At 38.2% G+C, this 24,725-nt stretch overlaps 1 protein-coding gene across 2 annotated transcripts in view; it reads left to right on the top strand.

Moving 5' to 3' along the window:
* The window catches only part of Neto2 (neuropilin and tolloid like 2), a 64,623-nt gene that overhangs the window by 2,213 nt on the left and 37,685 nt on the right, over positions 1-24,725 (top strand). For both annotated transcript variants that reach the window (XM_031340667.1, XM_031340666.1), the window contains exon 2: positions 22,154-22,210. In XM_031340667.1, the coding sequence (XP_031196527.1) occupies positions 22,154-22,210 (57 nt within the window). The remainder of the gene's footprint in view (positions 1-22,153; positions 22,211-24,725) is intronic.

Below are 24,725 nucleotides of genomic sequence, written 5' to 3'. Positions count from 1 at the left end.
TATAAGTGAATTTTTCCACATCAAGAGGTTCTTCTCTTAAGTAGCCATTTAACACTTGTATAATTATAGATGCTACTTACTCAAATCCTTGTTTTGAAATATAATGGTCACTTTCTGGTTATATACCAGAAATGACTGTGAGGTTTTGAGCGGAAAGTAATTTTTTAAATTATGGTTTTGTGTGTGTGGGGGGGTTGAATTCAGATTGTTAGATTTGACAGCAAACGTGTTTATCAACTAAAACATCTTGCCAGCTCCTAATTTTACTTTTGAAAGATCTCACTATTCTTTGTCTACTTGGCAGCAATTAAGACAAATGTGTCATTCTGTTAGGTTATTTAAGCCTTAGAGTATACCTCACTTCTGCTATTACCACTCCAGGTATTACAGAATTTGAGTCAAGCCTCTGTCTAGGGTATAATTCTATCAGAATCTTACACTGGAATTATGAACCAATTGTTTTTTCTCAAATGCCATACATTTGCTCCAGAAAAATCCTATTAGACCCTTTGATATTCAAAGCTATATAATCTGAGGTTAATTATGACATAATGACATAATATAATTATGACATAATGGAGCTTAACTATGCCTTAGTTATGTTTAAAAATCTTGTCTGAACTGAGTATTAACTTCTGTTCTTTAGTCTTAAACCTCATCCAGGAAAGATACAGGGAGGAAGCTGTCTCTTTAACAGTAAAGCTTCTTTTTAACACAGCCCTCTCAATACTTCACTACCACCACACACGGGGGAGGGGGGGTAGGGGGAGGATGAGGGAGGGAGAAGATGGAAAAAACTTGAACTAGAAGCCAATCTAAATTTTTAAACTAGTGTTCCATATGGGGAAAGAATGTGTACATTAAAAAAACAGTTTAAATCAAAGCCACTTTCAGTCTTTTGGGAATAAGATAGACTATAAATTTCATGCCTATTTTTCAAACAATAAATCAAATTTTAGAGGCTGTACCTGATCAATATAATATATCATCCTTTTATTTATTCTTTTTTAAAAAAATTATTGATATTTTAAATGTGTTTCTGAAGTACTTTAAAGTTGAGTTAAAAAAGAGGCTCTTAAAGAATGTCTTAGCCAGGGATTTTTTTTTTTTGGTTTTGGTTTTTTGAGACAGGGTTTCTCTCTATAGCCCTGGCTGTCCTGGAACTCAGACCAGGCTGGCCTCGAACTCGGAGATCCACCTGCCTCTGCCTCCCAAGTGCTGGGATTAAAGGCGTGCGCCACCACCGCCCGGCTATAGCCAGGGATTCTTAAAAAGTTTCCTTAATAGCAGAAACCCTTCAGAGGCAAGAACAATTAAGAGGAGGGTTGCTGTCATTGTGGTGGGAAGCCACCCACTTTTCAACATATTCAGAATATTTATTATTACAAAGTACCATATACTAACTGAAAGTTTAATTTTGTTCTGCTTAAACTAGGTTGAGTAATATATTAGAAATTACAACACTAGATGATAGCAATTATTCTTTCAAATGTTTGATCACATGAAAATTTGATGACAGTTTCTATAGCTGTGGAGAGTTGACTCCTTTGATCAAGATGAAGCATACAAACTGCCCTCGGAGCATTAACAGCATAGTGTCCCATTGTGCAAGAAAGAGAAAGCACTTCTGCTGCAGTCACTTTCTCATTAATGTGCCTGGCAGGATGATCATCATGTCTAGGCTGCAGTGACCTAATGTTTACCAACTGTCTTCATTCTCCACTAATAATATATGAGATTTAAGTTTGGGAATGTCTTTACTTTGGAATATAGTAAGTTAAAAAAATGATTCTGTCATCTTGTGTTAGAGTTAACAAACCTTACATTTACTGCTTAGATGCTTACAAAAGAAAAGACCTAGAAAGAGACATGTTTAACTGCTAGCAAAGATAAGTTGAACCAAGTTGATAAACCAAGAGTGGTATCTGGTATCTGAACAAAATGAATGAAAAAATAGTTTATTCTTTTCATATCTTCCCTGATTTATGCACAGATAAAAAGCCAGGCCATGTACATGCTCCTTTTTACAGAAGTGTGAATTTGTCAATTAGTATACCTATTTCAGTACTATGTGCAATCAGATTCCTGCTTAGTCACTTCATGCATTCATCTAATTTGTATGGAGTGCTATTATGGACTAGGCTAGTCGTCTAGGCAGTGAAGGTATGTCAGTGAACCAGACAAACATGGCCCATCTTTTTAGTAAGAAGAAACTAAATAAGCACACATACACACATGAAAAAATTCAAATACATATAGTATACAAGCAAGACAAATAATAGTGTCAGTTGAGTAAGAGGATAAAAAGACAGCTTATTTAGAAATTGGAGACGCCTCACAAAATCAGTAAGAATGAAGGAATCAGCCATGCAGAGACTAATTCTAGACATACAACATGGGCTAATGCCTAAGACCAGAAGTACTTGACATTGAATATGGGTAGAAGATCTGTGGACCTGTAGATAGCAATCGGGAGATTGCAGAAGTTATCAGGGGTCAGATTGCACTGGACCTCAAAAGAGTATGGCTGATGGATTTATTTTACATAAAATGGGAGACTTGTAGAAGATTTTATGAAAAGCTATGATGTGATCTGAATTACATTTTTAAAAGATAACTAGCTGATTTATGCACAGTCGTCCACAGAGTACTATAGTACAAAACTTTTGATTGTCACCACACAGCAATTTTACTCTTCTTAAGTAATTCTCTGAAGTTTAGTTTAAAACACAGTTATTCATAATAAATATTGTTCCCAGGGTCTTTAAGGGTTAGGTATGATCATGTGATTCTGTCTAGCTAGTAGATATAAATTTACAATGATGTGTGCATCTTAAGGAAACTGTTACTTTGTTACTTATAATATACTTTTTGTTTTAATATAATTTTAGATTCTGGGCAAGTTTTTGTTTTTAAAGGAAAGAGGAATCTTCTATGCTATAGCTTCCTGCATGATGAGTATGATCCAGTCATGGTAAATCCAGAAGCTGGAATGGCTGGCAACCTCATATCCACATTGAGTCAGGAATGACCTTAGAAATAGAAAGTATAACTGACTAGGATAGAATGGTTTTGGGGACTCTGATAACAACCTTCACTTTGCTTTGACTGTTTATCTCTACTTTGTTTACATAATCAGTATATGATAGTAGCCTGTTTAAACTATTCATTTTATTTTTTCTGCTACATATTCCAGCCCTAATGCTAATATACAAATGTATAAAATCAATGAAAGTAACAAACTCAGATTGTTGGAAAGCTAGTAAATAGTCACATAAGTGAAAATGAATATTCTGTCAAGTAAACTTAATCTGGAAGAGGTTCTTAGAAGGAGGTTTTAGACATTGTAGAGGTGATTATTTTTGAAGAATCAAGTGAGGTTAGTCAGAAATAATGAGAAATGTTTGTAGGGGCATAAAAAAATAGAGTAAAGCAATTTACCTGATCAACATTACAAGAACCAATTCAAGCTACCACCTGCTGTATGTATTATTGGTCCAGACTTGTTTCTGTCAGTATCAAAGAAGTAAGAAGCAAGCTATCTGTTTCTTTCAGTATATTATGATAATCCAGTTGCAGTGGTCCTCACAGTATGGCCCCAGGTCCAGCAGCACCAACATCAATAGGTAACTGGTTAAGATACAGATTCCTGAGACCTATAAACCTCTAGATAGCTAAAAGTGAACCCCATTCAACCGCCACTATCTGACCTGATAACATTGGAGGTGACATTAAACTTTGAAAAGTACTACCTCACTAATTTCTTTCTCAGATCTGAAATAGAATGACAAGGTAGGACCTGCACATTTTTTTAAACCATAGCATCTTATCAGATATAACATCCAAAAAGTTGTGCCACTCCACAATCTAATAGAAGAATATAATATATCCTTTCTAATAGCCTTAGCAATACTTGTGTGAACTTACTAAAAATCTAATTATTGTAGAAGGATCCCAGTAGGATAACTGAACTTAAATTCAAAGTGGATCTGGTAACCATTTGCCGACAAGTATAGGGTGCTCATTTTTATTCTATTCTGAGAAGAGCCAAAAACTGAATTTTATGATCCTTGCCTGAGTATGTTCCTATTTCAACTGTCAAGATAAATAACGCAGAGGCTGGAGAGATGGCTCAGTGATTAAGAGCACTTGTTCTTGCAGAAGACTTGGGTTCAGTTTCTAGAACCCACATGGTGGCTCCCAAACATCTGCATATCCAGTTCCAGTGGGTCTGATGAGGATACCAAGCATGTACATAGTACGCATACATGCATAAAGGCAAAATACACACAAAATGAATAATTTTTTTAAAAAATAAATAACTCCTAAAATAAGTGTTATTTTTGTTTACCAGGACTAACCAGTTAACTGTGACTGAAAAGAAAGTTTAAATATCAGCCAGTCAAGCCTAGTACTTCCTTCATGCTGCCATTCATCATTTGTATAGGACTAGAGCCAAAGCTTTATCTTTACCAGCCAGCTCTTTCTCTTTGTTCTTTATTTTAAAGAAATATTTCAGACTCAGATTTTGTACCAAAGGCTGTTGTTTCCTCAGTTTGCAAAATATTAAAATACAACCTCCTTATAGGCTTAAAGTCTTTCTTAGCAAGTTTGTATTGACATTCAGTGTTATCAGAATTGTGATCCTAAGGATTCTTCTGGTTTTCATACAATATTCTGTACCAACCTATATGCAACAACAACAAAAGGCATGAGTTCAGCAGTCTACTTGATTGTACCAGGCACACTGGGTAAGTCCCTTTTGTTTCATACCTCCTCTGATTTATAGAGAGGTATTAAGTTGCACAAAAAGAGGCATCTTTTTCTTACACAAAAGGAGTAAGGCAGGGTTTAAGCCATTAAAGATGAACTAGTGTCGTGTCGTGGTTTGGATACAAACCTAGGGGCTGATAGGATGGCTTGATGAGTACTATGCTTGCTATATAAGGTACAGTGAAGTATACCTACAATCCTGGCACTGGAAAAGCAGAGACAGTAGAATTTCTGGGGCTTCCTGGTCAGCCAGTTTAATGAAATTGACCTCCAGATTGAGAGAAAACTTCTCTCAAAAAGTAAGGTAGACAACTTATTTACTAGTAAGCCATGGCACTAAAGAAAGTGGTCTTTCCTTGCTAGCACCCATTAACTTCCTAAAGATCCTCAGTAAGAGGTAGGTCTTCATGAACCTTTCCCCCATGCATGATGAAATAGTGATAGGCCCAGTCTTGTGCAGGTTACCACAGCTGTGGTAAGTTCATGAGTACAGTGGCCATGTCCAGAAGACTCTTCCATGGTACTCCTTCCTAACTTCAGGCTCTTCTGTTCTTTGGACTTCCTTTTCCATGATGATGTTCCCTAAGCCTTGAAGGGGGAAGTACAGATGTTCTGGTTAGACGCAGACATTCCACAGTTGCTTATTTTCCACAGTTTGGCCAGTTGTGAGTCACTGCATTAATTATTTGGAAGGCAATTTAATACAACCCGCTTCATGCTTTTACAAACATCGATAATTAACCTCCATGGATCAGGAAAAAAAAAAAAGGAAGGAAGGAAGAAGAGATCATAGTAGAAGGAGGCTTATTAGGAAAACTGGGGTTTACAGCAAGGTGTTGTATGAGTGTGTAAGAGTAATAGGAGATGTAAATGACCCAAAATTCAGTTTATACATATATGAAGTTATCAAAAATATATATGTAAGTTTGAGAGTGATTGAGAAAGACACCTGATATCAACCTCTATCTCCTACACACACAAAAACATATGACAGTCTTGAGAGATAATTGAATAATAAAGTGTCTTAGAGTTTTATCGCTATGGAGGTACACCATGACTGTGGCAAAGAAATTATTTCTGGATAAAGGAAAACATTTAATTGAGGCTGGTTTACAGTTTCAGAGGTTTAGTTTATTATTATCATGGCAGGAAACATGGTACACAGGAAGGCAGACATGATGCTGGAGAAGGAGCTTACATCTTGAACTGAAGGCAGCATGGAGAGACTGTATCTACACTGGTTGTATCTTGAGCATATAAGACCTCAAAGCCTGACTCCATAGTGGCATACTCCCTCTAACAAGGCCACACCTATTCTAACAAGGCCACACCTCCTTATAGTGCCACTCCCTATGGACAAACATTCAAACACATGAATCTGTGTGGGGCATTTCTCTTCAAACCACCACATGAGGACATTAATTTTACTAATGAGTTACTTATTTACTAAGCTTATTCTGAATGAGCTATCAAGAAAATAGTGCCTGAGTAGTACCTGGATGAAGGATAGAGGCCACTGGTGTTCAGCATTGAGGAACTTATCTTGTCTTAGCCCCTTCTGCTCTTTCTGCTTCCTGGGTGCTATGAGGTGAGCAACTCTACTCTACCACACCTCCTCTACCATTATATGCACCCTCACTCCAAAAGCAATGGAACAATCTACCCATGGACTAATACCATGAGCCAAAATAAATCTTCCTTTTTTTTTTTCTCAGGTGTTTGTCATAGTGACCAAAAGGGGAGAAAAAGAAACCTATCACAGCTAATCATATAGATGTTTGACATGGTCTCTTAGTTACTGTTCTATTTCTTTGAAGAGGCACCATGACGAAGGCAGCTTATAGAAGGAAGCATTTAATTGGGACCTCCATAGGTTAGCCCGTAATTATCATGGTGGGGAATGTGGCAACAGACAGGCAGACATAGTGCTAGAGCAATAACTGAGGAATGACAATCTGATCCATAAATTCCATGCTTGGAGAGTGAGCAAGACTGAGCCTGGTGTAGGTTTTGAAACCTTACAGCCCATTTTTTGTGACATAACTCCTCCAACAAGGCACACTTCCTATTATCTTCCTAAGCAGGCTACCAACTGGAAATCAAACTTGCAAATGTGTGAGCCTGTGGGACCATTCTCATTCAAACCATAACACATGGTATATTCTATTCCTTATTAACCTTGACACTTTTCATTTCTCTTGCTGAGAGTTCCAAGTTTCTTCAAATGGTTGGGATTGTTACCCGACCTATGATAGTTTCCAAATCTCAACATTTTTCTTTATAATAATGCTCCTTCTTGGAAAGTCGCTATGCTGCTTACTGATTGCTGCAAACCCCATGAATCTTTAGGGAGGAATTTTATAGATAGATAATCAAGCACTTTCTTCCCAAAGAGAGAAACAGTAATATAATTAATCCCACCAGAAAGCCATATTCCTATAATACCATGCCCACCTACATTCCAGTAGTTAACCAAGAACCTCTGGGCTCATCCAGTACTAATAATATTGGTCATAACCATTCAGCAATCTCTGGTTAAAATTCAGGTGGATACCAAAACATTAGAACCATGGTTGGACCTGTCTACAAGATGTATGGGGGTAAAGATGTAGCAGAAATTAAGGAAATGGCCAGCCTAGGACTAGACCAGCTTGAGACCCATGCCATGAGAGAGAGCCCACCCCAAACACTAGTGATATTCTGCTATACTTGCAAACAGGTGCCTAACATAACTGTCATCTGAGAAGCTTCACCCAGCAACTGATGGAAATAGATGCAACGACCCATGGCCAAACATTAGGCAGAGCTTGGGGAATCCTATGGAAGAATAAGGATGGAAGCCAGAAAGATCAAGGACACCATAAGAAAACATACAGAATTAACTTAGCTAGGCCCATAGGTAAGTTGTGGCTTCTCAGAGGAAACACTGGACAACAAAGTATGAAAGCCAGCAACTACTGGTTGTTGAGGAATAATAGCTATCAGATCTTGACAAACTCTCCCATCCTTTTCCATTAGGTTAATGGACAGGCAGGATAAAAGTATTCCACCAGAGTATTGAACTTCCAACCAGAGAGCATGCATGGGATGGACCTAGGCCTTCTGCACATATGTAACATTTATACAGCTCAGTCTTCATGTGGGAAACCTAATAGCAGGAGTGGGGGCTGTCTCTGACTCTGTTGCCTGCCTTTATATCCCTTTCCCCTAACTAGGCTGCAATAGAAGAAGATTCACCTACTCCTACTACAAGTTGATATGCCAAGGAGAGTTGATATACATGGGATACTTCCCCTTTTCATAGGAGAAAGGAAGGAGTGGGGAGGGAGGGGAAGCTACAATCTGGATGTAAGTAAATTTTTTAAAATTCAGGTGGATCCTAACAAATTTATCCCTAGTGTTGAGCAATAGTCATTAAGTCTCAGTGACATATAATTCACAGTAAATGACTTCACACATAAGAAATTTGTCCCTTCTGTATTTGGGTGATTTTTGTAAAGATCTGATAGCTATTATTCTTCAACTACCAGTGGTTGCTGACTTTCAAACTTTGTTGTCCAGTGTTTCCCCTGAGAAGCCATTGGCTTCTTAGGTGCTTTTTTTTTTTTTAAAATCTCTCCTCATTAACATGAAAATCAGCAGTTTACCTGGGAATGTAAACCGGAAATCCCACTATTTGAGGACTGAGGACCCATCAGCAGTATAAATAATGACATGAAAGCTTCTATTATAGTTTAAAGCTTAGGTCTTTTGCTTGGGCAATCTACCAGCTAGCTCATCTAACTTAACCCAACTTGCTCTTTACCTTACTGTTCTACTGTGGTCCCTGTCTGTTCTTTTCTGTGTCCACTCTTAAATCCCTACTTCTCCTATCTTCTCCTTATGTCACTCTTCAACTGCCCAAGCTGTTGACCATAAGATCTTTATTATAATCTATCAGTAGCAAGACAACCTCTGATTCATTTCTAGATTGTCCTTAGGAAGGATGAAATATTTACAAAATAGAAAACCCAGTTGTGATGGTTTGTATATGCTTGGCCCAGGGTGTGGCTCTATTGGGAGGTGTGGCCTTGTTGAAGTAGGTGTGCCACTGTGGGCGTGGGCTTTAAGACCCTCATCCTAGCTGCCTGGAAGCCAGTCTTCTCCTATTTGCCTTTGGAACAAGATGCTGAACTCTTAGCTCCTACACCATGCCTGCCTGGACACTGCCATGCTCCCATGTTGATGATGATGGACTGAACCTCTGAACCTGTAAGCCAGCCCCAATTAAATGTTATCCTTACAAGAGTTGTCTTGGTCATAGTGTCTGTTCACAGCAGTAAAACCCTAACTAAGACAGAAGCTGGTACCAGGGACTGGGGTATTGCTGTGATAGGCCTGACCATGCTATTGTTTGGAAGAATGTGGATTTGGGGGACATTGGATTTGGAATGCAGTGGAATCCTTTAAGTGGGGTTTAATGGGCCATCCTAGTAAGAATATGGAAGACTTTATTGCTGAGGGTGATTTGAACTGTGCAGACCTGGCCCAAGAGGTTTTGGTAGAGAATTTCAGTGTGTGGCATAGAGACTGCTTTTGTGGTATTTTGGTGAAGAATGTGGCTACTTTTTGCCATTGTCAGAAGAGTCTGCCTGAAGCTAAGGTAAGAGATTAGATTAATTATACTAACAAAGGAACTCAAAAAAGCCCAGCAGAGACTTTGTTCTCTGATTTACTCTCCTGAAGAGCATTTTGAACAAGCAAAGCAACTTAGGAAAAATATAAAATACTTGGTTGAACTATTAAAGGTGCACCAGGAAGCAAAATGGAGCTGAATCCTGTGTTCAAGGATATTAATTTAAATTAAGGGAGTGGTGACCTTGGGGCAAGATCCCATCCAGCTAAATTTAGATCCTTGCATGGTAGTACAGATCTTTAATCCTAAGAGGTAATGGTAAGCAAATCTCTGAGTTCAAGGTAAGCCTAGTACAGAGTAAGTTCCCAGTAGAAAAAAAACTTAAATCCACCGTAAAGTGGACCACACCTTAATCCCAGGATTTAGGAGACAGGTTTGCAGATCTCTGAGTTCAAAGTCAGTCTACAGAGCAAGTTCCAGGACAACCAAGCTTAGGCAGTGAAGAAGTTGGAAAACAGAAAGCTGGTGAAAATGTAACAAGCGGGCAATGTTCTAGCCCCAGCAAACAGTGGAACTCAGCAGTTTTGGCCATTTGGCTCTGACTTTATAGTCAAGAGGAGAAGGAGACTACAGGGACAATTGATGCTGGTTAACTGGAACTAAGAAATTAGTGGAGATTAAGAAGAGACCAGCATCACTGAGGTGAAATCTTCTGGGAAGTGTTTTCTGAGAGCACAAAGAAGCTGTGTTCAGAGATAGACAAGGTTGCACCTCATGCTGCAGTTTTACTTAGTAATGTGTAGGAGTCACTTAGGTGGTACTGATTTTGAAGGCATGAAGGAATCATCATGAATTGCAGCTGAGGCTTGGCACTATGAGAGGCCATGGAAGGCCATTGGTAAACGTGCAGCCTCCATTGCATTTGAAAGCCCAGAACTGAAGGGATCATGGGAAGAATTTGAGGCTTGGCACCATGAAGAGAGGCTATTGTTGAAGTCTAGTTGCAGTAGAAGACCCCAGCATAGTGGGGGATGACCCAAGAACAGCAGCAGCAATGGAGTAGAGACAATCAGCCTAGAGTGCTACAGAGGGCAGAGCTGGAGAAGTGATGCAAGCTTTTTGGAGAAGCCCATCATGTGTGGATCTCAGGCACTGGAACAAGAAGCTATAACGTTGAAGTTGCCTTGGAGACAACGAGATGCTAAAGATGCCAGAGCCATGGGAAAGGTTGCTAATGGAGTGGAACCAGCCTAGGAGAAAGAAGTTTGTTGGGAGTCTATAAAGATGAAAAGGAGTTGGAGATTTGAAGACTGCTTTGACCTCAGACATGGAAGTTCAGAGTTTGGAGTTTACCCGGCTGATTTCTTGTCTTGCTTTGGAGATTGCAATTAAGTGATTGGATGAATCTCAGAAGAGACTTTGACTTTTAACATTGTTGAGACTACTATAGACTATGGGGACTTTGGAAATGGAACTGAATGTATTTTTTTTATTATGCTATGGTTAGATATGGCCCCTATAGACTCATGTGTTTGAACAAGCTTATGGGGGTCAGGGAGTGGAATGTGATGGTTTGTATATGCTTGGCCCAGGGAGTGGCATGGTTAGGAGGTGTGGCCTTGTTGGAGTAGGTGTGTTACTGTGAGTGTGTGCTTTAAGATCCTTGTCCTAGCTTCTTGGAAGTCAGTCTTCTGGACAGTGGTGATAGGCCACACAAATGGTCATATCAAAATCCTGCCAGCACTTAGTTCTCTGCTGGTACAAATTAACAATTGAAAATACAGAGACAGTTTGAAGATTACCCCAACACTCCATCAAATTCTTTTAGATAATTTAGGCTGATTTGGCAAATATATCCTTCTAATGTGGTTCAGATTTCCTCAATTATTAGGATAATCTGGTTTTGTTAAAGCCTAGGTAACTATTACCTGTCTAGCCTGCCATTTTGCAGTTACTAATGTCATAAGAAAACTTTCTCAAATGCTGTTACTAGGCTATTCTGTGATTTGGTGTTCTTGTTCACAACAGTAGTCAATTAGAACTGCTTTGTATAGTTAGCTTGAACCTGAACCAACCACCCAGCAGCACTTCCTACACTTGTGTATGAGCTTTTATGGTATTTGCTTTTATAAGCTATCCTTGGGATGGACCCCAACATAAGAGAAACATCTGTACCAATATAAGAAACTATTTGGAATAAGACTTCCATTTTGAGTAGGAGTTGAATAAAATTTAATTCCTAAGATCTCCCTAGGAATTGATAATCCTACTTGGCAGAAAAAGACATGTAGGTGGGTAACTGACATCCTAGTAGGCAAGTTAAGATATTAATATTAGGAAAGGCAAGTCCCTGCTATAGTTGAATACCCTCAACCAATGGGAACAGGATAAATGTACAACAAAGACATGTACTTAAGGAAATACCTTATCCCTAAATCCTGATTGGTGGAATAACTTGGCACAGATGTTTGTAGATCTCAGGCAAAAGAAGCCCTATAGGATCTTGACTCAGTGTCACAGTCAGTTCCCTAGTCTGACGTGAGGCCCTGATTGATCAGTTCTGGTGCATGACTAAGATCAGTGTTTGTGTGGTTTGTGAGGCAACTTCTAGACCCCCAAGAGGTTTTTTTTGTTTTGTTTTGTTTTGTTTTGTTTTTTATATGACTCATACCAAGAAGTCTGTACTGGAACCTACATTTCTGCCATAAGCCTATCCTCTAGAAGGTTTAAGGACTTCAATTCTGGTCAAACTTCTGTCATATTTATGTAAAAGTAACTTTTATTCGCCTGAAGCAATTGTCTCAGAGGCTGACAGCCTTTGTCTAATAACCTAGGCCTAGTTCTGGAAGCTTCTAGCCTCTGTAAAATCTTATCTAGACCTAAAATGTTTTCTGCCTCTGAGACTTACTGCTGAATAAGCTTACTCTTTCTAGTTCTTTCTGATCCCTAGCTGGCTGGATCAACTCAGCTGTTCTTACTCAAAACTCCTCTCCACAATGACGGATTCAATCTGGCTTCTTTCAGCTTCTGACTGAATTGTTCTGCTTGGCTTCATACTAACTTTGGCAATATGTTCTAATCTTCTGGTTTCTTTTGTCTTCACCTGTGTCTAGCTTGTTCTCTCTCTACAACCTGGCTCTGTAAAACTGCCATGGTACAACTGTGTTCTTCTCCTGACTGCTCTTCCTGTTGCCTCTTTTCCTCTCTAGTCTCATGAGAGTTGGGCATATCTTATTCCGTCATATTGTTCTCTGATTCGTCTCTTTGTCTACCTCTCAATTAGACATCACTTTCAAACATGTGTACTTCCTTCTACAAACTAAATTTACCTTCACTGTTTGGGATTGAAGGTGTGTACTAAGGGCATGTCTGCATTCCAGCCAGATCACAGAAACCTAGAATGTGGATGTGATCAGAGCAGCCATGTTGCTGCATTAAAATTCCCCTAAATATTCAGGAGTTATTTCTTGATACATAAGGATCTGATCTTAATCCTTAATATTTGCTTTTAGTTTTTTGGGTTTTGGGGGTTTTGGGTTTTTTGGGTTTGTTTGTTTGTTTGTTTGTTTGTTTTTTCGAGACAGGGTTTCTCTGTGTAGCCCTGGCTGTCCTGGAACTCACTCTGTAGACCAGGCTGGCCTCGAACTCAGAAATCCACCTGACTCTGCCTCCCAAGTGCTGGGATTAAAGACATGCTCCACCACCGCCCAGCACCCCTTAATACTCTTAAGACATTTAAATTCTCCTCTTCCTCCCTGCACTAAAAGACATTTCTGAGGATTTTTAGAACTTTCAAGTTACCTCCAGAACTGGCCACCAAGTTTATCTTTGGTGTTCTAATCTCTACAACTTACTGAAATAGTTCTGTCCTAATCCCATTTAGTGGTTCTACAATGGAAAACAGTTCCTCAAGGATGTCAGAGAACAAATGACACTAACCTTCACTTTGTGACATCCCAGTTACATCCTTCCTTTCCACATATTTACATATGGAAGATTCACTAAGAATCCTGCCTCAGTTCTAAGAAGGTGAAGTAGACCATTCTGATAGTACAGACAGCAGCTAGGCCTACTGGCCTAAAGTTTGTTCTGTATATATGAGGTTGCTGTCTCACTGAACAGTTATAATAGGATCTTCTTTCATCTGTGTTCCTCTCTCTATCTAAGCTATTTTTGACTCTCACTATAGCAGTCAACATATGAAATTCTTTTCCTCCTCAACTCATCTCACTATCACTTGTAACAATGTGTTCGAATATGTCCATTTCTGATGTTCTGCTTCCTCTTTCAGACTGTGGTGTCCCATCTGACCTTTTTGCCTTAATTTTCTCCTCCCTGATTAGATGCACAAGAAATTCCTTTGTGGATCACATATTACAACAATTAGTTTTCAAAAGACTTTATCTCTGATGATCCAGTAGTCCTTATTAAATCAAATTAGCTATAGTTTCCCTTCATAAGATAATATAATCTAAACCTTTTTCTAAGACTAGAGCTATAGTGAGTTGGTCTGGGGCTGCTGCGTATTCAAATGCTACATACTGTATCTCAAGACCTGGTTACTCCAAGATGAGCAGATCCTCGCTTATACCAGCTTTTGTTATATAAACCTTCCACACACACACCCATTATCCCTGATTGGCTAGTAAAGATGCCTACAGCCTGGGCTGGGCAGAAGAGAGTGGGAGGTTGTGAAGGTTCCCAGACTTAAGGTCTCAGTCAGGGACCACAAGGGAAGAGGACAGGATGAGATAGAAGAAGCCACCGTTGAGGAGGTAGATAGATCATGAGCGCATGGCCATGAAGGACAGCCTGATGGAGTAGGAGCAGCCCAGGAGAAACATGGCAAGTGATATCTCAGGGTTACTGACAGGGAAGTTGACAAAATGGCATAGAGGATAAATATCTCTCAGCTCTAGTGCTTTAAGGCTTTTTATAAAAATATAAAGGTTTGTGTCCTTTATTTGGGAACTAAATGATCTAAGGTGAGGTAGAAAGCCCCAAATAATATTTACCACAACATAAATCTCCTTTCACTGACTATAACAACTTTATACAGTCAGTAGATACATTTTGAGAGTCACATGTAACCTGAGTGTACTCTGTCAGGGCAGAGAATTTTTACTTCCTTAGGACAACCAATGAAAGTAAGGACCATATCGTTGAGTGTCATTAAGACTCCAAGAGTTCAAACAAAAGTACATGAACTTTAGATGGCAGTCTTTCAAGAAACAAGCATATCAATGTCATAGTGACTATAAGCTGCTTGGTGTCCTCACCAACCTTAGGTTTGTGCTACCAACTAATAAAAGATCAAACTATTTTTTTGCATGACCCAGGAGTGGGAAACGGGGACAGAGAAGACAGGAGCATCATTTGATTTAAATAACATCTTTGGGTGGATCTTAATTGGCATCCTATCTTGCACAATTAATTTTTATCTTTTGTGTCTTAACTTCCTAGGATATTGACAAAGTGGTCAAATAGGAAAAGCAGTCAAATAGGAAAAGACCCTGGAAGCCCTTACTCATCACTCTCACTAAGTATATTGACTTTGTGTATATATGTATATATATTTATGTCCCTAGAACAACCCTGGAAAGCCAAATCATGCTTCCAGGGTCATCTCCCACTGTCTAATGGTCCATTTGAAGTCTGATGAAGTTTATTCACCTTACCACCTCACAGGGTGTATTGGTTATGGCTGGCATATTTTCACATTGAGTTGAAGCTTTCCCTTAGCACTAGTTTAGAACCATGGAAAATGTTATTCAGTAGGAGAATCCCCTAGGAAATTTGTAGTGATGAAAGGATTCATTATACTAGACTATTGATTCAAATTGTAAAGTCAGTCTGTCAGTATTTCTTAACATCCTCAGTCATCTAGGTAAGTTGCACAGACCAATGGAAGGACATAGTTGGTAAGAATTGATGAAATATTTAGCCTGTCATTTCCCAAGCCCCTTCTCTCAGTTCACCTCAACCCTCCACTCCTACAGGAAGACATTTTTATCTCCTTTTGGAATCATTACCATCTGCTCAATACACTTAGTGTCTAAGTGTCAGACAAATTACCTCACCAGCCTGTACTCATAAGAGGATATGTGTATTACTGGGGTTGCTTAACACTACTACAGTGTACTCTACCTTTGTTAAATATCACTTCAACTGCATGTTCCCAGGATATCAAACTCATATATCCCAAAGCCTAGAGAGTGTACTAGAAAAGATATTAGCTTAGGTTCCCTCTAGCCCCAACTGAAGGGATTCCATAAACACTATTAACTAACCTATGTCTTTCCCACTATGGAAACTTTTTTTCAACCTGTGTACAGCTAAGCTAAAGAGTATAGATGTAGGGTTCATTTCTAGGGCTGTACCAATCTCCTGACTCTTTCGATCTCAGCTAATGGACCTCAACTCCTGCCACTAGTACTAAAATCAAGTTTTTTAAAGAGCCTACATTGCACAAGAAATAAGATGACAATCTAAGAAAACAGCTTCTCCTCTCCCAAGAACTAGGACAAGAATAGTACAACTTCAAAATGAATTTGCATCTAGCTGGAAACTTGTGGATTTTCTTTACACTATTTTTCTGTGATATATTATTTTCTTTCTTCATAGTCCTGCAACACCAATGGCTCTTTGTTTATCATATAAAGTGACATCCATACCAATTCTTTAATCCTCTTCTAACAGACTTCTCTAAAGATCTTCACTACCTTGGCTAGTTTGACCCACCATGAGAGAGAATCATAACCTCTAGCAACTCCCTGGTCCTTTGTCTCACCCACTCAGCTTCTCAGCCTTGAAATCTAACAGTGATTTTCATTATTGCTCTGACTATCGTAGTCATCCCTACTGCCCTACACAGATTCTTCCTTAACTTTATTTCTGCTTCTAGATTTGTATCTTGAGCAAATCTTTAAAAAACAAAAACAAAAAAACTAAACTCCATTGTTACCAACATGAACCTTCCAACTTGTACTAGTCAGCTAGAAAACCTACCCTAACCCATCACAAGCCCCATGAACCACTGCCTGGTTTTCTTCTTCACGGACTTGGTGTTCTTTTCTTACCTTCCTCTCCACTGAAAGTCATCTTAACCTTAAAAACATGACAGGGCTCATTTGTGTCTCTGTTGGGATTATTTTCATTTGTGCTACTAGACCAGGTCTTGGCAATTAGAAATTGGAAGTATCTACCTCTTGGTATACCCATCTCAGATATCACAGTGTAAAGACAGGCTTTTAAAAATTATTTCAGGGCTGGAGAGATGGCTCAGCGGGTAAGAGCACCGACTGTTCTCCTGAAGGTCCTGAGTTCAAATCCCAGCAAGCACATGGTGGCTCACAACCATCTATAACAAGATCTGACGCCCTCTTCTGGTGTGTCTGAAGACAGCTACAGCGTACTTATGTATAATAAATAAATCTTTTAAAAAATTATTTCAGATTAATTACCCTGATGTCAGCCCTTCATTGGAATAACAGCTGGGGGCATTCCTAAGGGTATGATTTACCAAGAGGAATTATCCTGGTGGTTGAGCTAGACATGGAAGAAATACTAGGAACTTTGCTAGAAATTGTTACTCCCTAGAATGGATACATGATTGGAAACTTTTCCTTTTCTGTGTTTTTAATGTTTCTTATTAATTTTTGTGTTATTGAGGGCATACATGTGCAAAAACAAATACACGGAGATCAGCGAACACCTCTAAGGAGTCTGTTCTGGGGATTGAACCTAGCCTTATTCAGAAAGTGCTTTTACCCCAGTCATCACACTGGCCCCTTCTGTGCTGTTAAGACAGTCAACAGTCCCACTGCCAAAGCCATGAGCCCAACCAGAGCACCTAAGACTCCTGTGCTCACAGACTCCTAATAATAGTCCTTGTTGCATAGGGCCATGTTTGTGCTGTTGCAAGTTCCTCAATTTGTACCTGAATACTTTGGGCCAGATGGAATTGGAAACTTTCAATCTCTTAAAGTTGGCTAAATCTCTAAAAGTGCCTTACCTGGCACTGGTCCCCTCTTGCATTTTCCCTTACCACTTCCAATGATTCTCTTTATACTAGAAATGTCATTTGACTTTCTCTTTAAGAGCACTATAACCTGTTTTAACAGACACTACAAAAAACTCTAACCAAACTCAGTGTAATGTTAAAACCTTTCAAGATTCTGAATTCATTTCAACAAGAAGCCAAAACCCTCCTAACTAAAGAGGTTTTGGAGTTCTCATAGATATGCTTTCACGGACATTGGTTCCAAAAAGAGTACTATGCAACTGGCTACATTCAAAATGAAGTCTGGTAACAATTTGCTGACAGGGGTGGGTTGGTACCATATACATACTTCTTTATGGTGAAACCACAAGCTGAACTTTGGGGATCCTCTACTTACTCAAATTCCTATTTCAGCTGCCAAGACAAGCAAACCTAACTAATGAGCTATCTGACTTACAGTAAGCTATGTGATGTGTTATTTGGTGGTTTAGTTTGATTTTTGAGACAGGGTTTCACTGTGCAGTCCTAGATTCCCTAGAACTCACTGTGTAGACCTAGAGGACCTGGAACTCATTACGTAGACCAGGATGGCATGGAACTCACAGAAACCCACCTGTCTCTACCTCCTGAGAACAGGATTTACATGTGTATACCACACCCAGCCTTAAATTTTAAATATCAACTAGTAAGCACTGAATACTTGGGCCAACCAGCTTGAGAACCTAGACAGTAACTTTATATAAGCCAGACTTTCTTCATTCCTTTGGAACACACTAACAATTTATGCCAATGGCTCTCTCCCCAGTTTGCACATTACTTGATGGAAATCTGTCTTTTGCCTTAATTTTTTCTTAGTGATATATTTTTTGTTTTTATTAAATCTACATTGTTATTAAATATTTATTAATGTATGAGTCTATAAGAGATGGAGAGAGAGAGCAGGAATATGTATGTCACATATGTGCAGATGTCTAAAGAAGCTATAAGAAGGTGTGAGATCCCCTGTAGTTACAGGCAGTTTTGAGTCACTGGATTTGAGTGCTGCAATCTCTGGTCTTTTGAAAGAACAGCAACTGCTCTTAGCCTCTGAACCTTCACCGTAGCCCCAAATCTACATTGCTTAATATTAATAAAGCTGAATTATTTTCGTATATATTGCTGATAGGATAACTGCTTTTCCGATTTATATATAAAATGTGTATATTTTATATTTTAATAAAATGTGTAAAATAAAAAATTGGGTTTTTTTATTAAAATTATTCACACAGAGAGAGACACACACATACAAATCTGGGACGATTAATATACTATGCCAAAACCATTTGTTTTTAAATTTTATGTGTATGAGTGTTTATTGCCTATTATGTTTTTAGTTTTCTGACCGTTTCTTTTTTCTGTTTTATCATAGTTGTACTATTGGTTTACTGGCTTCTGTGGTTAATGTCTTTTTTAAAGATTATTTGCTTTTATTTCATATGTATGAATGTTTTACTTGCAGGTATGTATGTGTACCACATGTGTGCCTGGTATCCTTGGAAGCCAGAAAAGGGCATTGGATCCACTAGAACTGGAGTTACAGGTGGTTTTGAGCACAATGTGGGTGCTGGGAACTGAGCCCCAGTCCTCTACAAGAGCATTATGTGCTTTTAATCCCTGAAACACCTTTCCAGTCCATGTTTGTTTATTTCTTAGCTTGTCTACTGGCTTTGTGGCACTAGCTTTAAAGGTATTAGTTATAAATTTGAAAACATGAAAATTTTTTATACATATTCTGTAAGGAAAAGAACAGGAACAAAAATTATTGACCCAGTTATGTTCATCCAAATGATACATCGAGGGAGACAGCTTCCTCTGATGTTTTACTTCAGTTCCTAATGTTTTGAGGCTGGGAGTTGGTTTTGTTTTTGTTTTTGTTTTTTAACCATAAATTTTCTTATTTTGTTGTACTTATTTTTAAGTTCCAGGCTCTGTTCCTCTAACTCAGTTCCAGTATAAAGATGGGAAGTGTTTTGGGTTTAGTTTTGTTTTGTTTTGTTTTGAGATAGGATCTCACCATGTAACTCTTAACTGTCCTAGAACTCACTGCCTCTTGAGTTCGGAGATTACAGACATGTGCCACCACACCTAAAATGGGAACTTAAAAATAAAAAGTATTGCTCATTTCTGCATGAGATCTTTAATATTGTCTTGTAACCAACAAAATAGAAAAGGCAATCAATATAGTTGAGAGAAGATAAAGGTTAAAACAAATTCAAGAAACCAAAGATGAAGAGGCCAACTACTTAGATATTAAGATGTAAAATAAGTAACAAAAACCTTATTTTTGTACATTGAGGGCCTCGTTAATAACTGAAGGCATGCTGTTAAATAAGCCTGTGCTCGCTCGCTCTCTCTCTCTCTCTCTCTCTCTCTCTCTCTCTCTCTCTCTAACACACACACACACACACACACACATTTGGCAAAGTCTTCAGCCACTCTATTTCCCTTTCTAGTTCACCCTGTGTCTTAATTATGTCATTCATCTCTCTCCCTTCCAATTTCACAATCACTTCTCTGCTTCAGTACGTAAGCATTACTTCTCAAATGGTCTTTTTATAAGTTTAGCCTCCGCACAACTATTAAAGTACTGGTTGAAACTGGTTTAAACCTGCAGTATATATTCTCTTGGTTTAAAAATGAGTGACTAGGTATAGTGATGTACACTTTTAATCCCAACAGATCTCTGAATTCTAGGCCAGCCTAGTCTACCTAGCAGTTCCAGGCCAGCCAAGGCTACTTAATAAAATCCTGTCTACAAAACAAACGAAAAAGTAAATAAAAATAAAACTTATAGTGAGGAACTACACATGTAGTTAAATGTTACTGCATTTGGCTAGCATGCCCAAGGCTGTAGGTTCATTTCCTAGCACCACAAATTAATAAATTAATGCCTACAGTGGTTGCTGTTGTAATTGAAAGTCCAAATCCATCAGCATGGTATTTAAGAGTTTTTACCCTACAATCTTAATCTTCCCTTTTCTAAACTACTATGTCACTATTTCTTCCACATGGGTTCAAGTCCAATAAGGTCTGGCAGGATATTTCTCTCTGATATTTTCCTCACTCCATTCTTTTATTCCCAGAAAAGAAATTAATATTAGTTCCACATTCTGTTTCCATTATTTAATCTGTAAATGTCTCTTTAGTCTTTGACAACTGACTCTGAAGATTCTAGTTGTCCTAATATCTACCATTAGTTTAATAGAAATTTGATATGATATGAACATCAGCAAGAATAGACCATTAATATTAGTACATCTTCCTGATTTTACAAGTAAGTAAAATAAAACTAAAAAGGCTTCAGAGCTAGTATAGTGGTATAAGGCAAAGTCTAAACTCCTGTATTCACACCTATTTCCTGACGTCTATCCTGTTTGACATTTTGCTGATTTGTCTACCCATACCTTTGCCTTCACAGAACTTGCCCTTCATAAGTGCTATTGACTAAATGAATACCTACTCCAGGTAACATAGTAGTTTGGGCAGGCTAGTAGTATGTTTCCACTCAATAGAAGAAGGCACCATTCATAAAAATACCTTTAAATTCTCCAAAACACAAACAAGAAAGGAAGGAAGGAAGAAAGAGAAATAAAGAAATGTATTGTTGGTTGGGTCTCAAATATTGGGGGAGGGAATAAAATAGCTTTAGTGTGTCTAAATATGGCCTTTTGTTTTAGCATAAACCACAGCACAATGATCACAAAGCAGTTTCAGTTGATTTTTTTTTTGTAGTTTCATTTTGGTTTGGTTTGGTTTGGTTTTGGTTTGTTTTTTTTCGAGACAGGGTCTCTCTGTGTATCCCTGGCTGTCCTGGAACTCACTCTGTAGACCAGGCTGGCATCGAACTCAGAAATCCGCCTGCCTCTGCCTCCCAAGTGCTGGGATTAAAGGCATGCGCCACCACCGCCCAGCTTCAGTTGACGTTTAAAAGTCAGGTTTTCCAGTTGACTTTTGGTAGAACACACTGCAAAGCTAGCCGAATGCATAAACACTCTCCTGGTAGAGTAAATAAAATAGTTAGGCTTAGCAAAATCCTGTATAACACATATATGTGAACTTGCTTTCATATTGGAAAAAAAAAGTTTTAAATGTCATTAGTATTTATTAGTTAAATGTTAGTATTTATTAGTGCTTATATAAACAAGTACAAGATCAGTTTTATCTTTTCTATGGCTATATTAGGGAATCAAATAATAAATAGAATGTAGCATTTACTTATTTACATTGTGAATATATGCAAATTCATTTATTTACATTGTGAATATGTGAGTGTGTGCATATGTGTTCACATGTTCACATACTCCCACCATGGTAGTCATGGGAAGTCAGAGGACAACTTTCAGGGGGTCCTTCTACCATACAGATTCCAGTGATCAAACTTAGGGTATCCGGTTCAGTGACAAGCACCTTTACCCAACGAGCCGACTATCTTACCAGTCCCAGGATATAACATTTAGTATTTTAAAGACTCAGTAGTGAATGCTGATAAGGACTGGTAATTTTTAAGCCAAGTGTGGTGGCACATTTTTATAATCTAACACTTGGAAGACAAAGGAAGGAAGATTTTGAGTTCAAAGCTAGCTTGGCCTCTATAACACTCACTACCCATCTAATAATAAATGATTTTAGTTATTATTCTTATTGCAATCAGATTTTCATTAGAGACTTAGTAAAATATAATATCAATTCAACTTTTTAACTATATTTTTCTGTTCTTTCTTTAGTGTTGCTAATAACAGTACTTGTAGTGGAAGGGATTGCTGTGGCCCAAAAGACCCAAGGTAAAGTATGGACAGTGGTACGTGGCATGTTCAGAGCAGTTTGAAAGAATTACAACTTTAGAATGCTATGTCATAATCCTTTCTTGGTTTGATCTCTATTACTGTGATAAAATACCATGACCAAAGCAGCTTGGGAGAAGGAAGGTTTTATTTGGCCTACAGTCTCACATTGTAGTCCATCATCAAAAGAAGTCAGAACGGGAGCCAGGTGGAGCAGGAACCTAGAAACAAGAACTGAAGCAGAGGCTTATGGAGGAACACTGCTCCCTGGCTTATGCCTCATAGCTTCCTCAGCCTGCTTTCTAACAGCACCCAGAACCAATTGCCCAGGATGACTCTACCCACAGTGGGCCATCCCACATCAATCATTAGTCACGACAATGCCCCATAGACTGGCCTACAGGCCAATCTTCTGAAATCTTTTTTCAATTTAGGTACCCTCTCAGATGACTCTAGCTTAATTGACAAAAAATATTAACCAACACATTGTTCTTGAGTATTGCAATGACCTAAAGCTTTGTGCCAACCTATGAACCTCAGTTTAGCCAAAATCAGCTACAGTTAACTAAATTGTCTACAAAAAGCTTGCCCTGATAAAACTGTTTTAAAGCCAAAATCACTGGTAGCTTTTAGTACACTGTTAATTACATCTAAAAAATTAAATGAAATTCACAGTTCTATCATTAATAAAAATAAAAGTGTCTTTTCAAGTGTGAACAAGTAGTTTTTCAGTATAGTCTCAAAGCCAGTTGGTCCTATTGTAATTGCTAGTATGTTGGTGGTTTTTTTATTTTTTTGAAGCAAATTTTATGTCAGAGTTTAGTGCATTTTGTGTACAACTTTATTTTTTATATTCATCAAAATTATATGTTTAAATGATAAAAAAATCGAATTATGTTTAAACAATTAGAAAAAATCAGCTTTTCATTCTGTTCTTCCTATTTCCTGCTTTATGAAAATAACTATTTTAAGCTCTATCCTTATTTTTTGTGGAAAAAGATGGACACGTGTGCTACAGTGCCCATCTATAGGGTTGAACAGCTTTGGGGAGTGTATTCTTTCCTACTGCTTCCTGAGTTATGGTGGCAGAAGCCATGTCATCACCACTTATGTTTCATGACTGGCTCTTTTGGCAAATCTCTATCTCCAAAAATAGTTACATTATAATTCATAACAGTAGCAAAATTACAGTTATGAAATAGCAGTGAAAATAATTTTATTGTTGGTGGTCACCACAACATGAGGAATGGCATTAAAGGGTCACAGAATTCGGAAAGTTGAGACCCACTGCTTTAAACCATCTTAACCCACAAATAACTGCTTTTTTTTTTAATTTTCAGAATCTTTATATAACATAATTTAAATAGCTGCTGCTTTTTTGTCATTTAAGTTTTAAAGATTAGGTACTGATTTCTCACCATGAAACATGAGATATTGGTACATTGACATACCTACTATTCACCCACTTATAGATATAACTGTATCATAATTCAGGTTAAATCAGCATTCAGAACTAGGCCTTGTGGTGCATGCCTTTAATCCATGCTACTTGTGAGGTTGAGGGGGGAGGTTAACAAATTCAAAGCTGGCCTGACCTTGCATGGGCGACATTTCAAAACCCATCTTACCAATAACTAAATCAACAGACAAACAAACATAAAACTCTGCTCAGGATTTAAGCCACTCATCAAAGTTTTTCAATATGAATTTTGTCTTTGGGTTTAGGAATATTTTGGTTTTGTTCAGTTTTTTAAATTTCCTCTACTTTCTCTTTTACATCTTTTCAGGAATCCATAGTATTTACTTACAGCCTTCTTGGGTTTTATTACTTATCTTAGTTAGGGTTTACTGCTGTGAACAGACACCATGACAAGGCAACTTTTATAAGGACAAATTTAATTGGGGCTGACTTACAGGGTCAGAGGTTCAGTCCATCATCATTAACATGGAAGCATGGCACTATCCAGGCAGGCATGGCATAGGAGAAGGCTGAGAGTTCAACATCTTGTTCCAAAGGCAAACAGGAGAAGACTGGCTTCCAGGCAGCTAGGAGGAGGGTCTTAAAGCCCACGCCCACAGTGACACACCTACACCAACAAGGCCACACTTCCCAATAGTGCCATTCCCTTGGCCAAGCATATACAAACCATCACATTACTGTAGTACAAAGTTGTGGGTGTATTATGAAATTTAATAATGAATTAAATTATATAAAAATTTAATTTCTATATAGTTTCACACATATTTTTGTCCAATATGATGAAACTTCCTCACTTTTTATTGTATAAACTGAGAATTACAAAACGTTTTATGGAAAGAACCAAAAAATATTTAAGTCTCTATGAGTCTGTGTCTGAAATAGTGACCTAGCTCTTTTGATGTGTGAAAGCAACCAAATGAGCAATTGAAGAGCATTGGTACAGTCCAATAAAGTTTAACATACGTCCACAGGCCTCCCTGTCTCTGCCTTAAACTTGCTGAGATTTTCATTTTCTCTATTTGGTGAAGCTTGGTT

Source organism: Mastomys coucha, unplaced genomic scaffold (genome assembly GCF_008632895.1).
Source record: "Mastomys coucha isolate ucsf_1 unplaced genomic scaffold, UCSF_Mcou_1 pScaffold22, whole genome shotgun sequence".
In the NCBI taxonomy this organism is placed as follows: domain Eukaryota; kingdom Metazoa; phylum Chordata; class Mammalia; order Rodentia; family Muridae; genus Mastomys; species Mastomys coucha.
Note: the sequence above shows the minus strand (reverse complement) of the source record. Positions and strands in the feature narration are given on the sequence as shown.